Here is an 18138-nt window from a genome sequence, read left to right as displayed (position 1 = left end):
CAGGCTGCACAAGCGGATGACATGGTGCTGAAATGCCCCGAGTCAACAGCGCACTGCACCGTCAGGACAGCCGAATGCCAGAGAAACGGGGTGTTCTGTTCTGCACCACGGCTTCCGCCGTGAATGAATGGCTGCTCGCATCCCCGGTCTGCGGAGGGCGAATGGCGGTGCCGTCATTGACAATGGTGGCTCCCCCGCAGTCCTTTGGCCCGAGCCAGCGAGCGCTTTGTGGGGGCGCCGCTCCAGTCGATCGCGCTTTCCCCCAGAGAATCCCCCCGGCCCCTGCCGCCGGCAACAAATAAAACCACCGGACCACAACTCCCGTTTTCGCACTTCCTCCCGAGTCCTCGTTCTTCATTGTGAATATTTCCTGCTTGGGCCGTACAGCGAGTCGGGGCTTTGTTTTTCTTCCACTCTTGCTCAGCACACCGGCATCATATCGTCCGCCGTTGGTTCGACCTTTTCCGCCGGACCGCCATCGTCTTGTTTCTCTTGCCTCCGATCTCGCCCTAGCCTCTTCCGCCTTCACCAATCGCCCAGTCTGGCACCATGGCTCCTCTCTCAGGAGTAGAGGTGTCCAAGCACGACAGCAAGGAGTCTTGCTGGGTCGTCGTCCATGGCAAGGCATACGATGTGACGGAATTTCTGCCAGGTATGCAGCAGTTCCTCGTGCCTGCACTGTAGCTTCCACGGCTAATACTCTATCCAGAACATCCCGGCGGCATGAAGATCATCCTCAAGTATGCCGTACGTCGCCCTTGACGTCTTGGTCCCCGCGCTCTTGCCTTCAACCTACTAAAATAACCTCCCTTGTGCCACAGGGTAAGGACGCCACCGCCGAGTACGAGCCCATCCACCCTCCAGACACGCTCGACAAGTACCTCGACAAGTCGAAGCACCTTGGTCCCGTCGACATGTCCACCGTTGCAAAGGTCGAGGAGGAATTCGATCCGGATGAGGAGGCCCGCCTCCAGCGCGTCAAGGACAAGCCTTTGCTCGAGCAGTGCTACAACCTCATGGACTTTGAGGCCGTTGCCAAGAACACAATGAAGCGCGGCGCTTGGGGTTATTATTCGAGTGCTGCGGATGATGAGATTGTTAGTCCTTCTCTCTGTGCTCTGACCCCTGTACGATTTGTATGCTGACTTGTTTTCCCACCTAGACCATGCGTGAAAATCACGAGGCCTACCACAGGATATGGTTCCGCCCCAAGATCCTCGTCGATGTGAAGACAGTCGACTTCTCGACGACTATGCTGGGCACAAAAGTTGATATTCCATTCTACGTGACCGCCACTGCTCTGGGAAAGCTTGGTCACCCGGAGGGCGAGGTCGTCCTAACGAGGGCCGCTAGGAAGCACAATGTCATTCAAATGATCCCAACCCTTGCGTCATGCTCATTCGACGAGATCATGGACGCTGCCGAAGGCGACCAGGTGCAGTGGATGCAGCTATATGTCAACCAGGACCGTGAGATCACCAAGCGCATCGTGCAGCACGCCGAGAAGCGTGGATGCAAGGGTCTCTTTATCACAGTTGATGCGCCCCAGCTTGGCCGCCGTGAGAAGGACATGCGTGCCAAATTCACCGATCAGGGAACCAACGTCCAGCAAGGACAGTCCACCGACAATTCACAGGGTGCGGCGCGCGCCATTTCGTCCTTCATCGACCCCGCCCTATCCTGGAAGGACATTCCATGGTTCAAGTCCATTACCAAGATGCCCATCATTCTCAAGGGCGTGCAGCGTGTCGAGGATGTTCTCAAGGCTGTCGAGTACGGCTGCGAGGGTGTTGTCCTGTCCAACCACGGCGGACGGCAGCTCGAGTTCGCCCCCTCTGCGGTCGAGGTACTCGCTGAAGTCATGCCAGTCCTGCGTCAGCTCGGCCTGGAGAACAAGATCGAGGTCTACGTCGACGGTGGCGTCCGGCGAGGCACAGACATCCTCAAGGCGCTTTGCCTAGGCGCTAAGGGCGTGGGCATCGGCAGGCCATTCCTCTACGCCATGTCCGGCTACGGCTTTGACGGCGTGGATCGTGCAATGGCGCTTCTGAAGGACGAGATGGAGATGAACATGCGCCTCATTGGCTGCACGAGTATCGACCAGCTCAACCCTTCTCTCGTTGATACGAGGAACATCCACGCTCACGTCACTAGCGTGCCTACAGATCATCTGGGTCGCAAGGTGTACGATACTCTGGCAACGCCTGCGTGGAAGGAGCCGAAGGCTAAGCTGTAGATGCCTCCCTTATCTTCACGTCATAATTTTCGTCATACATGTCCGTTGGATATCAGCGTGCGAGTAGACAGATAATCGATAGCAATGTATACACAGAGAACAGTTTGTAGGGACAGCTCCCCATGAAAGCACACATACACAGGCGTGCCTTGCCCCGGCCGATCTCCGTTTGCTAAATTGTGAGGTTAGAGACAGAAGAGATCACAAGCAGGATGCTAGATGCCACACATGCGCGCGCACGGGAGGGGAAAGACTACGCAGCCTGGCGGTTTACGCACGGCCCGCGACGCATCTGTCTCGATGACAAATGATGATGGGCTTCACTTCATGATCTCAACGTCAATCCCCGAATCTGACACGCCACCTCGCGACAAGCACACTCGACAAGCACATCCGACCCCTGCTGTGGAAGTGCTCACGAGTCGTCGCGATTTCAGAAGTGGTCTATTGCGATTGTATTGTCACTATCGGACAGGACCAAGGAATGGACTCTCCGTGCAAAACCTGCAGCCTCAACTCCCGCCGCCCTTCTTCCCCTTGCCGACATCGTCATCGACAATCGGGACACCAGGGATCTCGACGCCCAGAATCTCATATTGCATCCCGACGTATGCGTCACTCGCAATGATGACGTCTACCTTGCGCGTCAGAGTGCGGGCCTCGGGGCTCTCGGGCTCGGGCAGCTTGATGCTGGCGCGGGCTGTGGGCTTGGAGCCCGTGCTCACACCGTTACCACCACCACCACCACCACCACCGCTGCCGCCCGCAGACCCTTTGCCCTTTCCGCCGCCGCCGGACGAGGAAGAAGAGGAGGAGGACCACCCGGCACGTTTCACAGCGATGATCTCGTCCCTCGCCACGTCGCACACGATCACGAACCAGCCTTCGGTCTGCGGCTTCGGGTAGCGCGGGGCGTATATGCGACCCTCGCGCTCGACGATCGGGTTCAGCCTGCGCAGGGTGACGGTCAAGGACTGCGCGGTCACGTCCTCGGCTTTTACGGCGATGTTGGGCAGGATGGACACCGCGCGGTGGAAGCGCGTCTGCTGGGACGGTGGGATGTGCAAGGTGCTCGAGACGAGTTTGTCGAGCTGTGCGCGGGACAGGGCAGTGAGCTTCTGCAAGGTCGTTGCGTTGTCCTTGTTGTCTTTGCCCTTGTCCTTTTTGCCCGTCACAAGGGCAGAGTCGGATTCGGCTTTGACGCCAGGCAGGATGGACAATGGGTTGTCCTCGGGCCAGCGGGCCGACTTGATGCACTGCAATAGCGTAACCATTTCCAGACAGCTGGACAGGTGGCCGAGCTCGGTGAGGACATCGATGGACGCCTGGATGATACGGATCGCCTGGTCGAGCACGCTCGTCTGATCACCGACGTAATCGGTAATGGGGAGGTCGATGCGAGCCATGTGGGCCTGTAGAAGCAGGAATGCCTTGACGTGGGGATCCCACATTGGCAGGCCAAAGTGGTCGCCTCCGTATGGCAGATGCTTCGAAAGCTCGGCGTTGATGAGATCCTCGTTGTGTCGCACAGGCAGCTCATCGTACTCGGTCGCTCGCGACATCCAGGTCAGCACGTCAACAAAGGACGCCTTTGGCTTGGCATACTTGACTAGCGAGCGGATGGTCTTGTGCGAGAGGTAGTAGTAACTCATGATCTTGCCAAGGGGTGTAGGGTCAACATCGCCGTTCGGGAAGACCTCGACACACTTGGACGCCGCCAGCTCGTTGAGTGAGTTGGTCACCATTTCAATCATGAACTCATTCGCCAGCTGCTGTGCTGCAATCGTGTTGTGCTCCTCCGCCGAGATCTCGAGGCCGTAGTAAGAAGGGTTCTTGTGCAGCCGGCGGAAGAAGAATGTCCACGTGAGGTAGTCCAGCGCGTCCTGCTTGGTGATTATGGTCTCGGCGGAGATCTCGGCACACAAGTGGTTGTCTAGGACTGTATGCAACGAGGACTCTACAGGAAAGCCTGTATGCAAGAAGTGTTTGTAAAAGTCCTTCTTGGAGTCTTGTGTAAAGATGCGGGCCACGCCCGAATTGTCGAATTGTGGTCGTCCAGCTCGGCCCAGCATCTGCAGCACATCTGTGAGGTCCATGTCCTTGTAGCCCTCGATCTTGGCGTCGAAGAACTGCGTGCCCTTGACGACGACTAAATGCGCAGGCAAGTTGACACCCCACGCCAAAGTGCTGGTGGCGATGAGGATCTGGATCTTGTTGTTGAGGAAGAGCTCCTCGGCAAGCTGGCGGTCAGACTCGACAAGACCAGCATGATGCAGCCCGATGCCAAAATTGATCGCCTCCTTCAAGGCGTCATCCTTGACCCGGGAGAGATTGAGTTGCAGATCATCCTCGTCCATGTGTACAAAGCGTCGCGGGTTGTCTTCCATACCACAAAAGTTGATGAGATCCTTGGCAGTCAGTCGCGTCTGTCGACGAGATGGCACGAACACAATAACCGGCTTCTCCGGACTGTGGTTCTTGATAGCCAGAAAAGTAGGTCTGTTCATCGACTGCATCAACGGGCAGAAACCCCTGACCTCGGGGAACCCATCGATGTACAGCTCCAGTGGAACAGGCCGAACCGAGTGCCTGAAGTTGAACAGCCCTTCCTTGACTCCAAGCCAGTTGCCGAGGTCCGTGGCGTTGGCGCAAGCTGTCGACATGCCGAGGAGCCGAACAGGATTCTTGGTTGACTCGGCGATATAATTCATACCTACTTGATTGTCAGTGGACTATTCAAGCGCCCTCAGCTGCAAGGTACCTACGTGAAACAATAATCTCCAGAATAGGACCACGGTCGCCTGCCAGAAGGTGGATCTCATCGATGATGACAAGTGACACTTGGCGAACATAGCCTCTTGTCTGCCAGCTTCTCGAGATACCGTCCCACTTCTCAGGTGTTGTAACAATAATGTTGGCGTCTTTGATTGTCCTTGTGTCTGGGGTATTGTCACCCGTCAATTCGACCAGCTTCAGTCCTAATGGTCCGGCCAGTCGTGTCCCCCAGTCCTTAACACGTTCGCGGACGAGAGCCTTCATGGGTGCGATGTAAACGACCTTTGACCCAGGCTTATCGCGGAACGCCCACCACATTGCAAGCTCGGCAGCCACAGTTTTTCCACTGCCCGTGGGCGAACCGAGCAGCACATTCGCTGGAGTGTGGTACAGGGTATGAAAGATCTGCGTTTGCATCGGATTGAAGAAATGGAAGCGTTTGGCATACAGCTCCTCAAGAGCAGGGTTCTTGAGCGCTGAGATTGGTAGAGGCTGGAGATTGAGCAGATCGGTATAGACACTTTCTGTATCGGGCCGAATGAGATGTTGAAATGACACAGGTGTCACCGTCTCTGCTCCTAGCCATTTGTCAGACACTGCTCGAACATATATCTGATCTGGCAAGGGGTCCGACAGAGGAATGGTAAAGTTGAGCTCGTGGTCGTCGTACAACTTCCGCCGGTTCAGGATGAAGAACTCGTGGTGGTAAATCTCCGAGGTCTCTGAATGCTCGACCCAAATGTAGAAAGACTCCGATTTCCCGTGCATATGATCGTTCCACCTAAAGTCGGGGGTGATGAAAAGCTTGACGCGAAGAACGTCACGGTTCAGAGGGGCAATCTCCGCTTCCACCGTGAGAGTAGGGAAGTTGCTAATGATGCCGGCAATCTTCTTGCCAGCATTCTGGTTGTGCACCAAGCCTCCGACTTCGGCTGCTTCCATATCGCGCAGCGCCTCAATCGTGAGCGTTTCCTTAGCATCAACCTGGTTCAGTACCGACTTTGGCAGCTCGAATTGGTGCAGTGGATGCTGGAAAGGCCATATGCGCTTCTCAATCGACTTTGCCAAGGTCAGAAGGACGAGGCACTGATGTCCCCATCGACGATTAAGTGCAATCATGAAGAGCGCCCTACAGATTCGTCCAGACTGTTGCGCAACATAGTTGAGATCGTTGCCAAGGGCAAAGTCCTCGGGTTGTGCTCGCGAGATGTAGGCTTGCAAAAGGATATTCGTCTTCGCTTGAGGGGTGTCGATGCCGCCCTTGACGTCGCACGGCGCCACCTCCGTCTTGAGTCTCGTCAGCTCGTCAGCTTCGCTGTCCCGAGACTGCACATTGTCAAACTCTCCACTCATGCTAATCATCGCCAGGATGTCGGCCTCTGTCGAGTGAGGCTTCATCATCTCGTTGAACACCAAAACACTCGTCTGCTGAATGTAGTACTGACTAGCAATACGGCCAACATCCTTGCTCCGTAGCTCCTCGGTCGTCTCGTTGAAGATGATCATCTGGCTTTTTTGCAGAGTTCGTGCAGCCTGGATGGCAAGTTGCCGTCGTCTCTGGACCAAGCTGGGGTCGTCTCTCATCTCTGCCCACTCAATGCCATAGGCCATTGGATTTCTCTTCATTCTGACAAAGAGATAAGAATACCCAATCCACTGGACCGCCTCCGCGATCGAGGTCACCGTACCAAGCGCGATCTCTGCGTTCAGATTGTCAACAAGCTTCGACGAGAACCTGGACTCGATCGGTTGTTGTTCGGTGACAGCCGTGAGGTAGTGCGGCAGCTTGTCAGCGGTCGTACAGATCATGCCGATACCGGTGTCCTCAAATTGAGGACGTCCGGCACGACCAAAAATCTGCAGGACGTCGAGAATCCCGAGATCCACAAACTTTCCGTCCTGTGCGCTGTACACCTGAGTGCCCTTGATGACGACTGCAGCAGCTGGCAAGTTGACACCCCAGGCAAGTGTGGCAGTACAGCACAGCACCCTGAGCACACCCTCGGCAAATAATCGCTCCATGAGGTTTCTGTCGGACCGGGTCATGCCCGCATGATGAATGCCGAGGCCTTTGGGCAACAGATCGCGAAGCTCTCGAGCCTTGCAGGACTTCATATCCTTCACGGCTTGCTCGTACTTGGGATGAGCTTGAGGATCAAAGAGATCGACACAAACTTGGTCCACAGCCTTTTCATAGAGCATCTTGGCCGTCAATAGAGTGTCTCGTCGCGAGTGCACAAAGACCATGACCTGGTGGTCGCACTCGAGCATCTCCTTGACTTTCTCGAAAGCGACTGTGTCAAGATTCTCCCTCGACTGTTTCGAACCAGCCTTTCCGCGAACACCAATGAAATGTTGTTCTAACGGGACTGGGCGGAACGACGCGTCAAAGTAGAACAAGCCGGCATATCGGTTGACCTTGAGGAAGTCGGCCACATCGATGTAGTTGGGTAGCGTGGCACTGAGACCGACAATGCGGATCAGAGACTGCGTGCTCTCCACTTGTCGCTCCGTACGAGCAACCAGTGACTCGAGGACGGCACCGCGCTCGTCGTGAAGCATGTGGACCTCGTCGATGATGAGAAGCCGAACCTTTTGCACTAGCTCGGTATCGCCAGTACCCTTTCTGGTAACGACGTCCCATTTCTCAGGTGTAGTCACGATGATCTGGGTCTGGACGATCTCTGCCTTGGTAAGATGCATATCTCCAGTATATTCACGTGCCTTGATACCAAGCCAGGCAAGTCGTTTCCCGAGCTTTTCCGTGATTTCAGCCGCAAGCGCCTTCATAGGCGCGACATAGACGATCTTGAAGTCCTCGAGATCCACGGCGAAATCCGTCGCCTGGGTGTTCTCAATGGGATTCGGGGTGACATAGTGACCGATGGTGGACAAGATCGTCAACATGGCGGCATCTGTCTTACCTGCACCCGTCGGGGCACAGATGAGCATATTCTCACTCGTCTTGTACGCCACCGGGTAGACAAGACTCTGCATCCTGTTGAGGGTCTTGTAGCCTTTAAAGGTTGCTCGGCATAGCCCATCCATGTCCGCAATATTGATGAGCTTGCGGCCAGGGCCAAGTGTGCCCGCCTTGCCTGCCGGGACAAAGTACTCTTCGTACTTCTCGAACTGTCTCCTCTCACTGCCATCTGGCAGAGCATACTTCTTCCCTGTTGAGCTGAGGGTGTTGCCGGCATTGTGTGCTTTATAAACGTGCGGGTACTGCTCCTCTTTGTATGTTGCAGATGCCAACGAGGCGTTCTTGTGCTCGAAATCTCGTTGGCGCAATACAGCATCCCTCTCGGCTCTGGACAGCAGCCGCTGGCCCGTGGGCTGTGACTCGGCTGCACCAAAAGAGCTTGACAGGATCTCGTCCTTTTTAGAAAGGACTTCAATCACGAAATCGAGATCATCAAAGCCAATGAGATCTGTGAGCCGCATCTGGACCTCGTCGTCGGAGCGCCCGGAGCTAATAATCTCTATGATTTGTGCCTGGAACACGTCTGGAGACAGGCCATCCCGCTTGGCGGAGATGATGGCGCATTGTTCGGCGAACCATGACGTTCCCGAAGGACCGGCTAGGGGATCGCCATGGGCGTCGTCGACGAAATCGCTGCTGTAGAGATCAGCCTCGCTGTCCGAGATGAAGTCCCAGACATCGTCGCCGCTGTTGCCTGAAGTGAAGTCTTCGTCCTCGTCGAGGTCATAGTCGTTGGCCTCGACTGAAGGAGACTTGCCCAGGCTCTGGGACAGCTTGAGGTCGTCCAGGGCGGCTTTCATGGCGGCGAACTGCGCCCGCCACTGTGCTTCGGCTGCGGCGCCCGTCGAGCTGGCCATCGTGCGTTGAATTTTGTGTCTGGACTGCGAGCACGCTTTCTAGGGTGTTCGTGACGAATAAAGGCTATGCTGAAAGCAAAATGGGCTTTCTCACGGCTCACAGCTCATGGCTGTAAGTGAAGCGTGCCATTTAAAAGAGGACGTAGCAAGAGTGATGACTCTTCGGCGTGAGGCCCAGGGACTGGCGGCGGCCCCACCACAAACGGGGGTCTCTAAACTGCCCCTCCAGGAGTCTCGGCCTGGCATCATTATGAGTCTGGAGAGACTGTGAAGTCCACCTGGAATTGTTCTGTGCCATTGCAGTGTGTTTTCCGCCCATCATGTTCCTCGCCATCTTGAGTAAGTACGTGCCTACTATCTTCCCAGATCCGAAAGATTGTCAGGGGAAACATGCAAGCGTGTATGTCCGTGGCCAACGGGGACTAATAAGATCCCACCATCCATCATCTCTCTTGATACACTCGCTGCCTTCACCACCCTGGGTCAGACCAGTCGTGACAACCCATCGATCGCTCGAGCATACGGTATATTGTATACTCAAGCTTAGACCTGTGCTCCGTGCAGCATCGTCGACTACTACCAAGAGATTGGTTGACTGACTTCAAATCGCAACCTTCAGAACAGGCAGCAGGATCAACCGCTGGAACACATGGGAACCCACATGAGCTCGGAGGCTCGGATGTCAGCTTTGAGGCGCCACCGAAGCCATTGACAGAGGCAGTGATCAGGCGGCAGAGATCCCAGGCGGTGGGTTGCAGAAGCTTAATCAAGTGGCAACCGCCCGGGCGTGGAGCAGCCCGCCGCCTGGGCACGCTAGTGGCCACCGATAGAGGGTGCTCAAGTGACCTCACCTCTCACTCCTGGAGCCGCCGCCGCCGCCGCCGTGCCGCGGTCAGTGGCACCCGGGACACTCAGGGACTCTCCCTCCACCACCACGCTCGTCCATCCTTCAGCGCACCGCTTCGCCCCTCCCGCCTGGCCATCCTCCCGCCTTTACCATTCATAACCTCTTGATCTGTCGCCGCCTCGTCATTTCTTCGTACCATATCCCTACTGCTCCAGACCGTACGGCACTGGAAGCTTTGAATCCGACTTCGTCTGCACACGGCAGCCCCTTTGATCCCTCGACCCCCCGAACGGTATCTCCGCCGCCACCATGAAGTTGCATTACATCGGTGTACGTCAAGATCCGGCCGCCGCAACATCACCACAGTCCAGACAGACATCGCCTGTCCATATGGCAGAGACACTGCCCTGACATCTCTCGGTCGCATAGGTCCTCAAGAACGACGCCAAGCCCGCCGTCGAGCTCGTCGCCGAGAAGGAGCTGAGCGCATACTCGCGCTTCACCCGTGCAAAGTACGATAAGCACCCCCCCCTCGATACTCTACCCCCCTTGCCTGGCATACGGGGAGACACAGCGCCTCGAAGCCCGTCTTTGCGATTTACCTCGACCGCGACCCTCTTCCCTCTCTGTCTCTTGTTTCTGAGAGCCAGACGCTAACCACGCATGTGCTTGCTCGCACCCTCTCTCAACAGCTATGGCGAGTTCATGACCTTGTTTGCCAAGACGGTGGCCGAGCGGACGCGCCCAGGCCAGCGGCAAGACGTCGAGGAGCAGGACTACACATTCCACGCCTACGGGCGGTCCGAGGGCGTGTGCGGCATCATCATCAGCGACCACGCTTACCCGGCGCTCGTCGCGCACCAGCTGCTCTCCAAGGTCGTCGACGAGTTCCTGGCCGCCCACCCAAAGAACACCTGGTCGTCCGCGACGGCCGACAACAGCGGCGCCGTCGTCATGCCCGAGCTCAAGGACTACCTCACAAAGTACCAGGACCCGCACCAGGCCGACAGCATCATGAAGATCCAGCGCGAGCTCGACGAGACAAAGATTGTCCTGCACAAGACCATCGAGAGCGTCCTCCAGCGCGGCGAGAAGATTGACGACCTGGTGGCCAAGAGCGATGGGCTGAGTAACCAGAGCAAGATGTTTTACCGTATGTTTCTTTTTATTCCCTTCCCTTTCTATCTTGTCCTCGCTACCCGAGATCGAGGAGTTGGAAGGAGTATCAGCAGTCATTCTGGTTTCCCACTGTTTTGCTGACGAGAACACGCCCGAGTAGAACAAGCAAAGAAGCAGAACTCATGCTGCATTCTAATGTAGATACGTATACAAAGAATCAGCCAATCAGGACAACGCACCGTAACGAAGAACACCCCAATCACCATGACCACAACGAACCCCCTTACTCGAATGGATATATTCATTGGTACACAGAACCTCGTTTTTACACCATGCAAAAGACTTTTGAAATCAATCACGGGACTTTCCAAGCCCAAGACTTTCCAGAAACCACAACGCTTTCCTCATTCCAGTGCTATGTAAAATGGGTGTTGCTCGATTGACTCATGTCGTCCCATTGGGCCCGTGTCCCGGCTTCATGGAAGACTTGCAATCGCTTTCACCGAGCTCTTTGTGACACATACGTTGGACCGTTGGGAATGAGTCACCGGATTGCACGTGAGTGTTTTTGTTGGTTGTTTGTGCGAATTGGCACTATAACGCTCCAGGGAGCAGGGAGAGCAGAGAATACCAAAGTGTGCTTTCGTGCAGAGATCTCTTGAAGTGCGATCTGAGAAAACGGAAGAAATCATGCTTTCATTTTGCGAAAATGCCAAAGCTTCAGCACACCGATACTCCAGGCGGTAAAAAAGAAACAAAGTAGATGATGTAAGTGTCCCGGATCCCGATGCGCGCACACGCCATGCTCCTTCCGACATGTCCGTGTTCATGTCCTGGAATGAAATGAAATGAAACAAAGGAAGAACGAAAAATGGTTGACAGTTGAAGAAAAGTGTGATCACAATGGAGGATGTCCGGCTCCAAAAGAGGTTTTATGCCTGTGCTCTGATTCAAGAAGTGAAGGGGTCGGTGTGAGGGAGTGATAAGAAAAATGTGCTTGAGAGAGTTGCTTTCCAACGTCAAGCCTGAGCGACGAGTTGCCGCAAGTATTTGTTCGGTTTTTGCGCTCTACGCAAGCCTCATGAAGAGAGACGAATGACTTTCAAAGTCGACATTCAAGGCCGAGGTAACGGACCCTGGTTCTCCGTGAAACTACGTAGCATCAATGATGATTCTTTCGCTCTTGCGGCTTCTCGCAACACCGAGAGGAGTGGCGTAGGGAGAGTGCAGGGGATCCTCGGGGACCACGAGCGTTGGCGTAGCCGTCTTGGGGGTTACCATGCGGGCACTCTCAATTTGGTCGGTCTGTATCCTTGGCTTCGAGGAGGTCCGGCCAACCTTGTTCTGCGTCGAGGCAACGGTGAGGGTCGGCTGAAATTTCTTGCGCTGCTGCCTCGACAGAGAGATCTGGCGAGCGATAGAAACTTCTGCTGGTGTCATCTCACGACCCCCGCCAATGACCATCGGGTCTGTCTCGTCCACGTCCGTGTCCGTGTACAAGGAGATCTGCGAGTTCAAGGTGCGATATGTCTGCGCAGAAGATATCGATGAGTTGGCTGCATGCCCGCCGGCCGATGAGGCAGATGCAGAGGTTAAAGACGCTGTGGATGCGCTGGCCGCATGAGCCTTGATGGCTGCAGTTGGCGTTGTCTGCGCTTGTGCCGCTGCCATCTGTCTTGAGAGCTCGTACGCACTCGGCTTCGGAACTTGCCCGCCAGATTTCGAGCCGGCCTGTCCAGTTGGCGTCTCCATCTCCATGGGCGATTCCATGATCGGGCTCGGTTCACCGACAAAATAAGATGTCCGTGGCGGATGCCTGTGGTCCCCGCGGGCTCGAGCCAATGACGCTATCGTGAGTTTTCCGTTTTGCGGGGTGTCTCGCAAGTGGTTATACGTCAACGTCGGGGCACCTTCCGTTCCAGCTCCCTTCAATTCCGAGGGCGGTTGGTCAAAAGTCGTTTTTGTTGGCGAGGGCAGATGAGCAGGTGATGTGTTTGAGCGTGCTCTTGCCATCTCCGGTGACAACATTTGGCTGCCTGTTGGTCCCGTCCTCCGTGGGGTGGTACTCTGAGGAAACAGTGTGAAGGATGGCGACCTAGCGTGCGAGGTTGTGCTTGGTGAAGTGGCTCGACGGATGGGTTGAGAGATTGTCTGTTTCTGCCATGGTATTAGAGTCATCGTCCTAGACCTGCTCACTCTCGTGTCGGCATGCATTACCTTGAAATTGTTCTTGACCTCGCCAGCAGTCTTGAGCTGCTCTAGAGCACCTTGTCTCCGGGACAAGAGTGAGACGCGTTGAGGATTCAACACCTTCTCAAACATGATGCTATATCTCTCCATCTCGATACTAGGAATGTTCACATCAAGGAAGCCACTCTGGCCCACAGCTGGGGTGATCACGCTGCTACTGCTGTTGTTGTTGCTGTTTCCGTATGGCGATGGCATTGGCGGGGCCAGGTCGTTCGTTTTTGGCTTTCGCATCCTCGACATTGAAGGCCGTCTCTTGGTCTCCTTGCCGAACTCGCGCGGGGACGGCATTGTCTGAGATCGGCTGATTGGTGGCTTGCTCCGAATATCCCCCGGCGTAGATGGTTCGTATAAATCTGTCCGTGTTCTGGGTGTTCCAAAATCACTCTGGCTTGGAACTGGGGAGGTACCTTGGGCGCTGGTATCTGCTGCTTTTCGACCAAACATCCCAAAGATCTTCCACTTGCCAGAGCCCTTCCTCGGAGTCGGCCCACCGGGCGACGGCCCATCCACGGCTCCCGTAAACGGAGAAACTATGGCCGGGCTGCCCGTGCCAGCCGGATTGCGAGACGCAGAAGTGTTCCACGGCGGGACTAGGGAAGGGCTCCCCAACGCCATCCCGATCTGTTCTTCTCGGGGAGTGGGTGCCCATGGCGTGGGCACAATGAGAGGCTCGACATAATTCGATGTTGGGCTCGCCTCTGGCGTTGGCAGTCCCCGAGGAGGAATGTATTGTCGAGTTCGAGCTCCGGCTTTGCCCGTAACTATCCAGGAATCGTCCCGCGATATGCGCTTGTCTAGTCTCTTCTTGTCGACTCTGAAGCTGTCGATGGTGTCACTCTCCGAGCGCAGCCCATCCGAGGACGATGGTCTCAACATGGTGTGATGGTATGGTGGTGGAGGCGGAGTCGGTGGTGCAGACTGAATCTCAAAGAGACAAGTCTTGAGAGAAAAGGACGAGACGAAAGGGCGATGCTGGTAGACGTTCGAAACAGGCCCAGAACGAGTTACCTCATTGGGCCTGCCCGTGAATGGCAAGCAATGTCCAATTAGTTTGAACATGGCTGGGGTTCGGGGGCTTGTTTGGGGGTGTATCCCTGTGAGTTCTGATGTGAACCCCGGGTCCGACCAGCCAGGGTCATGCGACCAACCTACAACGACAGTCCGCTTGCAGAAATGTCAAACAGCATCAAGCCGAAGGAATGGAAACAACACAGAGGTCGAGTCGGATGAGGTCGCAACGATGAGCAGGAACCAACATTGTCTATCTAGCTTGCACGCCAGAACGATGCGGCCCTGCGCGTCCTTATTGCGCCCCATGATGCAGCCGGTCGTCCACGATGGTGGATTCGGGAGCGGCCCAAGGGCGATAGTATTGCCTCGTCCTACCTGAAATTCCACACAGCCGCGCGCGCGTGCACACGAGGCCCTTGCGGTAACGGTTCTGCACCGGAAAGCAGCCATATCCGCAATCTCACAACAAGTGATGCCAGGCAAATGCTGGCAGTCTTCGAGTGGGCGGCCATTCTCGCGGCAGTCAGAGTGGAGCTGAGAAGTGCTGAAGTGGATGCTTCACTTGCTGGGATGCCCTTGTCTGCAGCCCTGTACCTTGCAGCATCTGCGGGCAAGATGATGAAAGGGTCAAGAGAGGGGAGGGCGCGTGTTGCGTGTCAGATAGACGCAGGCACACCTCTGGTATGGTGCACCGGAGGGCGCGCATGATAAAGGGGACATACCAGCGCCTCAGATCCCTGGTCTGACAGCAGCATGGCCGTGCGATGCAGCCGAGGGTGCCTGCATTCGATTCGTCCTTGTTGCCAACATGAATGATGGCAAGCAGCCCCCCCCACTGCTTGCGTGCTTTCTGTTTCGATACTTAACGTGGTCCCATATGCTTATCTGGTAGCGTTTGCTCATTTATTGACGGTCTTGAGTATCCAGAGGTTTCCTTGAATGTCTCTTCCCGACCCGGCCGGGCAGGCTTATCACAAATCCATACGGGCCACTTCTGAGGTTGGCAGCACCGTTCTATGCTGTGTTGACAGTGTGGACGGTCACGATCTGCCAAGACGAAGCTGTATTGTAAATCCTGGAGATATGCGCGGATCAGATCCTGGAGGTTTTGGCGCGAGTTTGAGCCTGTTACCGATTTAGTCTGCCGGAGTCAGGATGTTTGTGCGCAGATGGCAGCATCGTATGTGGGCGGCGGGTGTTTCATGACGACGAGCTGGTGGCCATGGCCTAACAAGTGCGATCAGAGTCTCCGTCCCTGGTTAGAGCCAGAGAGCCGTGGCAGGGCTATCCGCCTCCCGCATGGCGGAGATGCCGTTCAAGTCCCATCACAGCACCAGTAGTTCGAAGCCTTTTCCATTGAGACATTGCTGCGGTGCTACGTTGCACTGCGTGAATAAATACCCCTGGCGAGGTCCCCGTCGCCATGATCGTGTCCGTCAACGCCCAGTTGAGTCGGAGGAAAGCAGGAATGGCGAGCCACCAAAAGCAGTAAATGTCCGGGATTTACAAGGGTGGAGATGGCCAATGGACGCTGCTGGAGCGGATCGACCCATGGGCCCTAGGCGGCTTATTGCAAGGGTCGTGGGGTACTTGGTTTCATGTCTCATCCCTTGCAGCCGGTGACGGACATGCGCTTAGTCGTTGTTTCAGAATCTGATGAACAGCTAGAGCGGCAGTTGGGCCTTCCAGAACACCAGTCAGCCGTCGGCAGGCTTGTCGGGTTTCGTCGATCGCCACTGGGTGGTGTTCTGACACAATCGTCGTCTTGGGGTGCGAAGTGGCTTGTCCATGGTAGGTAGGTATAGCATCTGAAATGTCCCATATAAAGTAGCGTGCAACCTTAGCGACCTAGTCCAAGCATCAGAGGGAATGATAGCTAACGGCGCTGCGTCTTGTTCCAGCTCGCTTGTCGCCTGTTGCAAATAACGGCCAACGGCCAGCCATATATGGGCTCAAATTAGCAACACTCATAGGTAGCCTCTGACACCGCAGAAAGGCTCGCATGGCTAATCCTGAACGACGGTCCTGATCGTCGTAGATTTCGGCACATGCACCATAGAGGCGTGTGCTCGCTCCATCGACCTCAAAAGTGGTCGTCGTGAGAGAGGCCGACGTCTTGCGTCCTAGATGGTGCTCTGGCGGCATCTCCACGCCATTTCTTGGAATCATGGGTATCAACTGGATCATTGGAAGAGCCTACGGTGGCGGCACTGCTGAAATGTGAGATGAGGCAGTCTCGATACTGCTGGACATGGCTTCCGTCGATCAGCACAATCTTCTTGCGCCAGTCCAAATTGCGTTGGACTATGAAGTTGCGCGAAGCTCTAAACCTAAGCTTCGGTTGAAAGGCCCTCAACGACGGAATGAAGACGAATGCGAGACAGTCGCCACGAGCAACAAGCATGCTGGGTTACGGGAATGGAACGACGGCGTTTGTCCATGTCCAGGTGGATTTGAGGGACGAACCTTTTCAGACTCTTGGGGGTGGTGGCCAAGCTCTGGCGGTTGGTTTTGTCAGTCGAGACCTGCGGGGGTGGGACATGCAGCTCATGCAAGCCATGGCCACCAAGAGAATTGCCCAGGCATCTGAATCAAGTCGTCGTTGCGTCATTCTCATATATGGGAGGGGATGGTCGCATTTTGCTGCCATCAATCATCGTTTCTAGTGCATTTCAATCGACAGATTTGGCCCGTTCGTGCTCAGAGCCAAAGATACGTTCCCTCAGGTATAGTACGTACTCGAGTACGCGGGCTTCAACGGGTAAAATAGCGTGTCGAAGGCGCGTTCGTCCAAACCTTGGAAAGGGCGTGGCGGCCCGCTGCGAACAGCTTTGAGCCACTGCCCCTCTTCCCCTCACAGCGCCATTCGAGAGCTTTCAGTGTGGGCTGCGCTGCCCCTCCTCGCCTGGCCGACAGCAACACCTCACCAGTGGCCCGACGGTGCGCTCAAGTGGGTTCTGTCCAAGTTATGCACCGCTCACTTGTCAACCAACCCTGTTGATCCCAGCAGCGGGACGTGCTCTTTGTTGCTTCACAACTTTCCGCCGCCAAACACAGCCCTCGCCTCTGTTCGCGCGTGCATCCTCACATCTCCAACTACCCTACCCTACCGTTCCTCAGAGCAGCAGTTTTCTCCCCCCCGCACACCACCCAACATGTCGTGGCAAGGTCGGTCAAGCTACTCTTCCGTGCCGGTGACGTGCTCCCGGATGCTCCCGTTCAGACACGCTAACAGACCGCATCTCGCGTGTAGCCTATGTTGATTCCAGGTACGACCACCGCGAGCTGGCCGGACAGCCATGAGCAGCAAAAATCAGGAATACTGACCAAAGTCCTCGCCCAAAAACAGCCTCGTCGGCAGCGGCCACATCGATAAGGCCGCCATCGTCTCCATCGCTGGTGACAGCGCATGGGCCACAACCGCCGGCTTCACTGTACGACGACCCCGCTCTCATATTCTCTCTATATCCGCTCCTGGGGACTTTACTGCCGGGGCGTGACGCCGGAAACCCAGGACGGATTCGCGGACGTTTGCGTCGATGTGGGTGAAAGACAGCAGTGCTGACAGATGTTGCTGATTAGCTCTCTGCTGGTGAGATGAAGGCGCTGGCCGACATCTATGCCAACCCCGCCAACCAGCAGAAGGCCCAGGCCGAGGGTATCTACATCGCTGGCGACCGCTACGTTGTTGCTCAGATTGACGACCGATCCATCTACGCGCGCAAGGTACGTCTGGACTTTTTTACACCAAGGGCTGGGGGGGGGGGCCAAATTAGGCACCATATAACTAACTTTTGCCTGTTTCTCCCCCCACCAACAGGGCAGACTCGGTGTCTGCATTTGCAAGACGAAGCAGGCCATTCTCGTTGGCCACCACGGCGAGGCCATGGTTGCCGGTAACTCGAGGCAGACCGTCGAGGTTCTCGCCGACTACCTCATCGGCGTTGGCTATTAAGCTGTTTCGAACCCGGATCGAGCTGCCTGGATGAAGATCAAGGCAACCACCGAGGAATAGGCTGGCCAGAGGGGCAGGCATACCTTTCTGGCTGCAGTGCTCAGT

General features: G+C 55.8%; 6 protein-coding genes across 6 annotated transcripts; 4 read left to right on the top strand and 2 right to left on the bottom strand.

The window, feature by feature from the left end:
- The first annotated feature begins 426 nt into the window (after nucleotides 1-426).
- B0I36DRAFT_94372 (FMN-dependent dehydrogenase-domain-containing protein) lies at nucleotides 427-2492 on the top strand. The gene is made up of 4 exons (XM_046163626.1): nucleotides 427-652; nucleotides 710-747; nucleotides 822-1097; nucleotides 1163-2492. The coding sequence occupies exons 1-4, from the start codon at nucleotides 550-552 to the stop codon at nucleotides 2234-2236; spliced, it is 1491 nt and encodes a 496-aa protein (XP_046015679.1). The 5' UTR covers nucleotides 427-549; the 3' UTR covers nucleotides 2237-2492.
- A 256-nt stretch (nucleotides 2493-2748) lies between these two features.
- Nucleotides 2749-8851, bottom strand: B0I36DRAFT_347334 (activating signal cointegrator 1 complex subunit 3; the record flags this gene model as incomplete). The annotated part of the gene is made up of 2 exons (XM_046156562.1): nucleotides 2749-4949; nucleotides 5002-8851. 2 exons carry the CDS (start codon nucleotides 8849-8851, stop codon nucleotides 2749-2751), a joined length of 6051 nt encoding a protein of 2016 aa, XP_046015678.1.
- A 1156-nt stretch (nucleotides 8852-10007) lies between these two features.
- Nucleotides 10008-11018, top strand: B0I36DRAFT_372980 (putative snare protein; the record flags this gene model as incomplete). The annotated part of the gene is made up of 4 exons (XM_046160154.1): nucleotides 10008-10028; nucleotides 10128-10210; nucleotides 10391-10851; nucleotides 10978-11018. The coding sequence occupies 4 exons, from the start codon at nucleotides 10008-10010 to the stop codon at nucleotides 11016-11018; spliced, it is 606 nt and encodes a 201-aa protein (XP_046015677.1).
- Nucleotides 11019-11969: 951 nt separating this feature from the next.
- B0I36DRAFT_382261 (uncharacterized protein) lies at nucleotides 11970-14093 on the bottom strand (the record flags this gene model as incomplete). The annotated part of the gene is made up of 2 exons (XM_046160906.1): nucleotides 13035-14093; nucleotides 11970-12974 (listed from the first exon to the last, which is right to left on the bottom strand). The coding sequence occupies exons 1-2, from the start codon at nucleotides 13941-13943 to the stop codon at nucleotides 11970-11972; spliced, it is 1914 nt and encodes a 637-aa protein (XP_046015676.1). The 5' UTR covers nucleotides 13944-14093.
- A 1459-nt stretch (nucleotides 14094-15552) lies between these two features.
- On the top strand, nucleotides 15553-15809 carry B0I36DRAFT_318644 (uncharacterized protein). The gene has a single exon (XM_046153322.1). The coding sequence runs from the start codon at nucleotides 15571-15573 to the stop codon at nucleotides 15733-15735; it is 165 nt and encodes a 54-aa protein (XP_046015675.1). The 5' UTR covers nucleotides 15553-15570; the 3' UTR covers nucleotides 15736-15809.
- A 1424-nt stretch (nucleotides 15810-17233) lies between these two features.
- B0I36DRAFT_360923 (profilin) lies at nucleotides 17234-18033 on the top strand (the record flags this gene model as incomplete). Its single annotated transcript, XM_046158410.1, has 5 exons — nucleotides 17234-17246; nucleotides 17332-17347; nucleotides 17428-17512; nucleotides 17661-17804; nucleotides 17899-18033. 5 exons carry the CDS (start codon nucleotides 17234-17236, stop codon nucleotides 18031-18033), a joined length of 393 nt encoding a protein of 130 aa, XP_046015674.1.
- Between the last annotated feature and the right edge of the window lie 105 nt (nucleotides 18034-18138).

The sequence above is a fragment of the Microdochium trichocladiopsis genome, assembly GCF_020744255.1.
Source record: "Microdochium trichocladiopsis strain MPI-CAGE-CH-0230 chromosome Unknown B0I36scaffold_3, whole genome shotgun sequence".
Lineage (NCBI taxonomy): Eukaryota > Fungi > Ascomycota > Sordariomycetes > Xylariales > Microdochiaceae > Microdochium > Microdochium trichocladiopsis.
Note: the sequence above shows the minus strand (reverse complement) of the source record. Positions and strands in the feature narration are given on the sequence as shown.

Bases quoted from the DNA above. Each gene is read 5' to 3' on its own strand.
- B0I36DRAFT_318644 (XM_046153322.1), top strand. From the start codon at position 15,571: ATGTCCGGGATTTACAAGGGTGGAGATGGCCAATGGACGCTGCTGGAG.
- B0I36DRAFT_94372 (XM_046163626.1), top strand. From the start codon at position 550: ATGGCTCCTCTCTCAGGAGTAGAGGTGTCCAAGCACGACAGCAAGGAG. The intron at 653-709 runs GTATGCAGCAGT...TACTCTATCCAG, and splicing joins TGTGACGGAATTTCTGCCAG to AACATCCCGGCGGCATGAAG. The intron at 748-821 runs GTACGTCGCCCT...CTTGTGCCACAG, and splicing joins AGATCATCCTCAAGTATGCC to GGTAAGGACGCCACCGCCGA.